At 27.8% G+C, this 9,068-nt stretch overlaps 1 protein-coding gene across 2 annotated transcripts; it reads left to right on the plus strand.

Moving 5' to 3' along the window:
* The first annotated feature begins 433 nt into the window (after positions 1-433).
* Positions 434-4,004, plus strand: LOC145031090 (ankyrin repeat family protein). Of its 2 annotated transcripts, XM_078979575.1 has the most exons (7): positions 461-546; positions 996-1,172; positions 2,699-2,786; positions 2,881-2,945; positions 3,441-3,509; positions 3,606-3,655; positions 3,762-4,004. In XM_078979575.1, exons 2-7 carry the CDS (start codon positions 1,155-1,157, stop codon positions 3,868-3,870), a joined length of 399 nt encoding a protein of 132 aa, XP_078835701.1. In that variant the 5' UTR covers positions 461-546; positions 996-1,154; the 3' UTR covers positions 3,871-4,004. The 2 variants fall into 2 exon arrangements, with proteins under 2 accessions (XP_078835700.1, XP_078835701.1); XM_078979574.1 differs by lacking the exon at positions 996-1,172 and having other exon boundaries at positions 434-546.
* Positions 4,005-9,068: the final 5,064 nt, after the last annotated feature.

Genomic DNA, 9,068 nt, shown 5'->3' on the forward strand with positions numbered 1-9,068 from the left:
AAAACCGGTGAAGATAACCATGAAGAACACGTGTCCACACGTGGCCATAAAGAATTCAAAAAATTAGTTTTGCCAAAACCTTACAACAAAGATGGTCATATATATATATATATATATATATATATATATATATATATATATATATATATATATATATATATATATATATATATATATATATATATATATATATATATATATATATATATATAGAGAGAGAGAGAGAGAGAGAATTAATTTGTTAGTTAAGAATATGTTTAAAGTTTAAACCCAAAACCCTTCAATCCATAAACTAAAAAACGGATCCTAGAAACCGAACCCGAAAAATAGTAAAATCCACAATTTGTCCTTCACAAATTAACATTGTTTCATAACCAAATTTCTAAAACCAATTTCCAGCCCGGCCCAGTTTCCATCAGTCCATATAAATATCTCGAGAAACACACAGACACGCGCGGTGCTCGAAGAATGGGGGCGGCGGAGGCGAACGGAGCAGAGCAGAACTCGTCTGCTACGGAGACGGAACACGTGGAGGCCTTGCTTGAGGTAAAACCATTTTAATACGTACTTTCATTGTCTATATATTCCTTTACTCCCCTTCTTGCATAGCTCAGTGTGTCATTCGCTCTATGATGCATTTAGAGATATATGCTTGATGGGTTTTGTGATTCGATTAGGGTTTGCAAAGACTATGCATAGTGATGTTACGCTTAGGAGTAAATAAAGAATCTGTATTTAATTCAATTCAGTGCTCAGTTAATTGAACGAATATCACCACATTGTTCAACCATTTTTCGAAAGGATTTCCAACTGATTGCAAGCTTCAGTTATTGAATACGGAATCAATAAGAAAATTGTTTTGCAATAACCTTTTCTTTTTTCTATCCATATTCCATATTCAGTCCAAATGAATTTTACTTTTTGGAGGGAACTCTGCCGATTGATTGTTAATCTTGTTGATCAATCTTACTTATTGGCTGTTATTTGGTTTACAGTTTTTTGTTCGTCTTCTTGATCAATTGGGCTGTAATTCATCAATTTTAGGTCATTTCTGTCTTCTTCTGGTCATTTCACTTCTTTTCAATGGCTAATTCATGGCCTTCTGATTATCATCAAGGGATACAATAAGGTGCTGTTTGTTTTTCTGAGCCAAAATGTCTACGGTAGAAGAGGTGGGCCAAATGTCTGCATTCTGAAATAGAAGACTTTTGTTTTTTAACATCTGCGGTGTTTTAGAATAAATTAAAATATAATTAAACGGATTTAAAATAAAAACTTAAAAGAGTTTTTTTGATAAGTTTATGACTTTATTATATATAATTAACAAATGTAGATCAACTTTTAAGCATTATTGTATAAAAAGTGAAAATAAAATGGTAAGAATTATTGTATATATTTGATAAAAACCAATAAACTTTGGTCATAAAGTTATACCTAAACACTGTAATTAGGGATAAAAGAATTTAAAACATAACATGAATGAAAATAAACTTTGATTTTAAATGAAAATTTTCAAATTTTATATTTTACTTTTTCAATTAAATCAGTTAAAAACTTACCATAAATATTTTTTTCAAAAAAATGAAATGTTGCATTAAGTAATGTTTTATAAAATTTAGCATAAAAAATATAAGACAATATTATAATTTTTTTTAATATCTATATAATCAGCTCCACCAATTAATATTATTATTGTAATTTAATATTTATTTATAAATTTGTCACAAAGGTTATGATTGTGTTATCAAACCTTTTTGCTTTAAGTATTGTAACTTTTTCTTCCAATTTATTTATCATAAATAAAGTTGGAATAAATCTAAGCTTAAAAAAACAAATAAAGTCTATGTGTTTTTTAAGTTAGAAGATGCCTGAAGAGGTTTGAAAACTCTGGTCCATATCTGCACTAAGAAGAGGACGTGTAGACCTTTTTAGGTCTGCAGTCTTCAAAAAAAAGTCTGTGAAGCCTAATGTCTGCTCGTGGTCTGCACGACGCAAACATTGGGGGCCAAAATGATCTGCAGACAAAAAAACAAACAACACCTAAGTGTCCAAAATGTTTGTTCTTCATTGAAGAGGTCAATGTTTATAGCTCTTTTGTGGTACTCTAGGAGAGATGTGAACATCATTAAGATTTTGTGGGTCTTGAATGCATTTGGTCTCATGCCTATGTGCACTTGTGGATCTTCTAAAGCAATTTCTAAGAATCTGCAAAAGAGTAAAGACTCATACAATTTCTAATGAAACTCAAAGACACCCTTAAGATTCTGAGAAGAAAGACATGTTAATGAGTCCTTTACCTTCCTTGATTTCGGTGCATTTAATCTTAATACACAAAGAACAACAAAGGGAGAATAGTTTGCATTTGACACCTATTCACATTTTAGAGAGTATCTAGTTAGGTGCAAGAGGTTTTAAGTATTTTAGAATAAAAAAAGAAAAAGACATATCATGCTTTTAGTGTGATTGGTATATTTTTCAAAGTACAACGTCTTAACAAGAAAATTTTAAAATACAATGCCTTAGTATGAAAGCAGAATGTGTAATAAACCAATAAATAAAAAAGCATTGCTATTTCTTGCGTTTAACCCTTATTGTTATAAGACCCTATGAAGCCTTAATTGATATAATGCTTTTTAGTAATTAGTTTCTATCTTTTATCATTTATACTACCAAATGACACTTGTTTTTTATTAATTAGGCTGCTAGATATAATGATATTGACGATGTTATAAGCTTAGCTGCTGTTGGGGTTTCTCTTGATTCCAAGGATGCAGAAGGGAGGACAGGTAAGAAAACATGCAATTTTTGTTTCTTTAAATTATTTATTATTATTATTTTTGACTTTTAGTAGTTAATTTTTTTTTTAATTTTTTTTTGTAGCACTTCATATGGCTTCAGCAAATGGAAATGTTGATATAGTCAACTATCTTATCAACAATAAAGTGGTAAGGGAGACCATACCTTTCCTATTTTGTAAAATGGAATAAGCATGGTAATGAAATAAATCATTTTTTTTAATTATAGTTAAATAGTTAATGAACTTTTATTTACAATAGAGTAAATTACACGATTGGTCCCTATGGTTTAGGGTAATTTGTGCGTTTGGTTCCTAACTTATTTTTTAACTCGGAAGGTCCCTACTGTTTGTTTTTGTTACACATTTGGTTCTTATCTTACCTAAAAAGACTATTTTGTCCTTGATTTTTTAACTTATTTAAATAAACACACCTTCAACCCACTCCTCTCACCTTACCTTACTTACCCTATCATTTTTTTCCTACTTGTCTTTTTAGATAAGACAGGGACCAAACACGTAACAAAAACAAACAGTAGGGATCTTCCAAGTTAAAAGAATAAGTTAGGGACCAAACATGCAAGTTACCCCAAACCATAGGGACCATTCGGGAATTTAATATATATGTTTCTTTTGTTTAATACAGGAAGTCAATGCTTTTAATGTCGAAAATAACACACCTCTTCATTGGGCATGCCTGAATGGCCACATCGAGGTAAATATCATTTATTTATTATTTATTATTTTATTATTATTTTATAACATTAATCAAGTGAAACGTTTGTCCGACACTTTACCTCTTTTTTTTTAGGTTGTTAACATATTGATTCTAGCTGGAGCAGATGTATCAAGCTTAAACAGGTATATATTAGTTTTGAATTTGATTTTTTTTTTTTTCAATTGTCCTCTTTAGGGAATTCAATTTTGTGTTTGTATTTTTTTTATTTTTATTTTTGTGTATATTTAGACATGAAAGGACTCCTGTGGATGAAGCTGCAATTGGTGGAAAAATGGATGTCATTGATGCCATCAACACAGCAGTTGCACAAATGGAACTCACAAGAGCAAGTGTTTGAAAACGAATGATAGTGTTTAATTTTTGTAGTTTTTTAATTGCATAGTCTCCTTATTGTATACAATAAATTGAATTAAGTTGCATTATTTTTAAGTGCTAGTGTTATATATGAAAAACTCATGTGGGGTTTGGACTTTTCACCATGTTTTGTGAGATGGTGTTATCAAGGGAAAATCTCATAGAAACCCAAAACACAACATATTGTTTCTTAATGTTAAAGAAAAAAGTAAATTACACGAATGATCCCTATGGTTTGAGGTAGTTTATGCATTTGATTTCTAACTTATTTTTTTAATTTGGAAGGTTTTTACTGTTTGTTTTTGCTACGTGTTTGGTCCCCACTGTTTTGTTTTTGTTATGTGCTTACTTTTTGTTTTATCTAAAAAGATTATTACTTAAATAAGAAAAAATAGTAGAGTAGGTAAGGTAAGGTGAGGAGGGTGAGGTTGGAAGTGTATTTATTTAAATAAGTTAAAAAATCAAAGGTAAAAATAGTATTTTTAGATAAGATAGGGATCAAACATATAATAAAACAAATAATAAAGACCTTTTAAATTAAAAATATAAGTTAGGATTAAACAACCAAATTATCCTAAACCATAGGGATCTTTCGTGTAATTTACTCTAAAAAAATCAATTTGTATTTTTGTGTAATTAATATTTGTGACTATTTTATAGCAATGTATTTTTCATCAAAAGCATAGTATAACGATGTTCTTTCATTATGTTATATTTTTCTTAGGTGCATTAATAATATTTACAAATACATGTACATGAATACTAAAATATCTCTACGTTTAAAACAATAGTATTCATTCATCTTGAAACATTCTTCTGTAAATTGTACCTTGTAATTTTGCTCATAATAGGAATGGAAAATGCGATGATATAGGGATCCCTATTTTTTCTTTGGGGTCAAAGGAGCAAAGTTATAACATGCTAGATCCGAAGAAAAGTCAATGCACCAAAAATAAGGACACAATTAATATATTTATTACCTTTTGGAACACATGCGAAACAAAGAACTTACACCTTAGGGACCATGTCAATTAATGGCTGATTCAACGACTCCCAATAAAAATTTCAACATTCCCTGTTTTGAGGAGCATCAGTATGATGCTGGGGGAAGTTTCAGCACAAAAGTGGAAATCCATGTTTAGAGTTTTTTTAGTGTGTATACCTCCATAAGCCTGTTAGGGTCATTTTGTATTAGCCCATATAAGTTCTTTGTATTTTTGTATTTATAATGCATTTAATGAGAAGATATTTTTATGAGTAAATATACTTTTACACGGTATTAGTGGCAGGGTAAGCATAATTTCTTTTTTCGTGCAATATAGAATATGTAAATTGTTCTTCAACAATTTCACTGCAGAAAAACATCGTTCATCGGTTTTAGTTGTGACCACAAGACCAAAGTAAGTTTTAATAACCTATAAACCAAAAGAAAAAACCGATGTTTCCGTGTTTCCACCATTAAACGAGAGAGGCCCGTAATTTCCTTCAAGTTGGCAACTTTGTTATTATGGAGCAAAGAGAGATAATATATATCAAGTTGACCATTAAGATGCACCTATTGTCGAATCATCAAAATCATTTTTGTATATCTCACTTAGTTTCAACAACTTTGATTTTTTAAACCTAGAAATGAATTGCACGAACTCAAAGAAGTCATTGAGTTCTCTAGCAATTCAGTGCTAAATTTACTAAATCAATCCCCAAATTCTTGGATTTGCATATCCAAAACTATATTAAAAAATCACAGCTTCAAAAAATGATGTTGATTAATCATATTAGTCCTACGGTTTCGTGGGGTAACATAATATTCCGACATTATATACTCTTATTATTTTCTCTAATAAAAGATAATACTTCAATTAAAAATCATCGATCAAGAGAGTTATTTGACTCATAATGACCACGAAACGGTAATAAAATTTTCAATAAAAATCTAAAAGTATGAGTCGTAGCATGTATGTAAGGACTTAAATTTTTTGAATAATAAAAACAATTAGTAAGATGGTTATGAAGTTTGTTATTAAATTTAAAAAGACTAGTTTAGCCAAAATGGTAGTTTGGCATATAAAAACTAGTCTTGTATAAATGTTTAACAAGGTTAAAATAACTTTAAGGAAATCTTCAGAAAAATCATAATATTTTAGGAATTTTTTAATAAAGTTCTAAATTATATTTTTTGAACAAAAAAATCATGATTTTTCACTTTTTAAATAAAAAAGCCTAAGAAATCAGCTAATTTATTCACTTTAGCCATTTTGACCGTTTAGCAGGTCATGAGACCAAATTATTAATTTTTCGAAAATAATAGATTTTTGTTTTTGTTTTTGTTTTTTATTTTTTATTTATTTATTTATTTATTTTTTTTTGCAGATTTGTCAAAATGTATATAATGTATAAACATATTTTTATGTATTTATATCTATTTTTATGTATTTGTGTATTTTTTTAAGTTTTTATATGTATATATTTACATATTTTTATGTATTTTAAATATATAAAAATATTTTTTTACTTATTTATACGTATTTTTAACCATTTTATATATTTTTAATGTATTTTTATGTGTTATTTGTTATGTATTATGTATTTATATGTATTTTTACATATTTACGTATTTTTTAAAGTTTTTTATATAGATGTTTATGTATTTTAAAAATATGAACATATTTTTTTTACGTATTTATATATATTTAAGTATTTTACATATTTTTTATGTGTTTTTTTATATATTACGTATTTATATATCTTTTAGAAGTTTTTTATATTGATGTTTATGTATATTCATGTACTTTAAATGTATAAACGTATTGTTTTACATATTTATATGTATTTTTTAAGGGATAATGACTTAAAAGAGTAATGTATTTTTCGATTTGTATACATCTGGTCACTGAGTTTTTTTCGTCCACATTTACCCATTCAACTTGTTAAACTGTACAAATTCAATCCTTATGACCGACCGGTTACTCCAGGTTAGTCGGCAAAAATGACTTAATAGGGTAATATATTTTTCATTTTGTATGCATTTAGTCCTTAATATTTTTATACTTATTTGGTCCTAAACATTTTTTGTTTCAAAATAAATCTTTTTTTTTGTACTCATTCAGTACTTATGAATTATTTCTTTAGATTTTTCTCACGACATCTCATGTGGGACAATCATTGATGAGGTGTTGGGGTTGTTGATGCTTATGTCCAACGCAATCTCGACTGTTTGGTTGTGTAAATCTTGTGGTTTGACTTAGGTCTTGTATTCTGAACATCATAACTTTTCATAGGATATCATATTTCAACGATCATTATATCCACATGTTCATTTTTTCATTAAGATTACTCCCATTAAAATGCAATATATTTTACTTATGATTTTATATAAAAAAACATCCATACATACATTGATAAAAAAGCATATGGACAGGGGCGGATGCACGAATACATAGTAATTGTTGCCGAAATGAAATAAGTGTTGCTGATACATGAAAAATAGGTATAAACGAGAAAAAAATTGAAATTTTTTTCCACTGCAAATAAAAATGATAGGTGTTGCCGGTGCGACACCGGGACCAAGCTAATTCCCCCCTGCGCATGGATATAAAAATCGTAAGTAAAAATATATTACTTTTTAATTAGAGTAATCCAAATGAAACTTGTAGTAAAATAAAATACGAACACATGAATATAAAGATCGTTCACATGAATATAGAGATCATTAAAATACGAGATCGTATGAAGAAGTTATGACGTTCAGAACACATGACCTAAGCATCCAAGTAGTCGAGATCACGATGGATATAAGCATCAAAAGGCCTAAACACCTCATTAATAAATGTTCCACCTAAGATTTATTGAGAAAAACCAACATAAATCATTCATAAGTACTGAATGAGAACAAAAACAAAAACGATTTATTTTGCAATATATATATATATATATATATATATATATATATATATATATATATATATATATATATAGGACTAAATGTGTACAAAATAAAAAATATATTATCCTATCAAGTCTTTTTAACCAGCTAACTTGGAGTAGCCGGTCATAAGGACCAAATGTGTACAGTTTAATAAGTTGAAGGGGTAAATGTGGACGAAAAAAAAACTTAGTGACCAAATGTGCACAAATCGAAAAATACATTACCCTTTTAAGTCATTATCCCATTTTTTAAGGTATTTTACATATTTTTTGTGTGTTTTTTTTTATGTATTATGTATTTAAATGCATTTTTGCGTATTTATATATTTTTTAGTTTTTTTATATAGATGTTTATGTACTTTTATGTATTTTAACTGTTTAATCATATTATTTTTAAATACTTATGTATTTTTTACTTCAATTCTTCTTCACCATTTCATCTAATCCTCACATCTTCTTCGAGTATGTCTAGATGGTTTTACTATATACTCATATATTTTAAGCTTTTCCCATTTGATGTTTAATTTCATGATAAGCTAATGGAAAATGCTTAATATATGTGAGTATGTACAAAAACCATCTAGACATACTCGAAGAAATTGTACGAATTGGATGAAAATGGTGAAGACGACTTGAAGTAAAAAAATACATAAATATGTAAAAAAAAAATACAGTTATACATTTACAATATATAAACATTTGTATAATTTTTATAAAAATATATAAATACATATAAATACATAATAAATAAAAAAACACATCAAAATATATAAAAATATGTAAAATACTTGTATATATATATATATATATATATATATATATATATATATATATATATATAAGACGGTTATATATTTAAAATACATAAACACATATATAAAAAACTTTAAAAATATACGTACATACATAATACATAAAAATACGTTTATACATTTAAAATACATAAAACTCCGTAAACATATACATATAAAAACTTAAAAAAATACAAATATATGTAAAAATAGATATACATACATAAAAAATACGTTTATACATGATATATAAGTTTTGACGAAATCTGTAGAAAAGTCCCATTATTTCGGAAAAGTTTACGATTTGGTCCTATGACCTGCTGAACACGTCAAAAAGTGTACTAGCCGGATTTCCAGGTATATTATTTTATTTAATTATTTTGGAGTTTGTGGAGGAACTCGGCGAGTTGGAGCTGAGACTCGCCGAGTAGGGTCGCGGATGTTCATCCGGGTTCACGCCCGGACT

Source organism: Lactuca saligna, chromosome 2 (genome assembly GCF_052625555.1).
Source record: "Lactuca saligna cultivar CGN05327 chromosome 2, ASM5262555v1, whole genome shotgun sequence".
NCBI classification, from domain to species: domain Eukaryota; kingdom Viridiplantae; phylum Streptophyta; class Magnoliopsida; order Asterales; family Asteraceae; genus Lactuca; species Lactuca saligna.

Coding starts and splice junctions, on each gene's coding strand:
- LOC145031090 (XM_078979574.1), top strand. CDS start 469: ATGGGGGCGGCGGAGGCGAACGGAGCAGAGCAGAACTCGTCTGCTACG. Junction 2,787..2,880: donor GGATGCAGAAGGGAGGACAG/GTAAGAAAACAT, acceptor TTTTTTTTGTAG/CACTTCATATGGCTTCAGCA. Junction 3,656..3,761: donor GATGTATCAAGCTTAAACAG/GTATATATTAGT, acceptor GTGTATATTTAG/ACATGAAAGGACTCCTGTGG.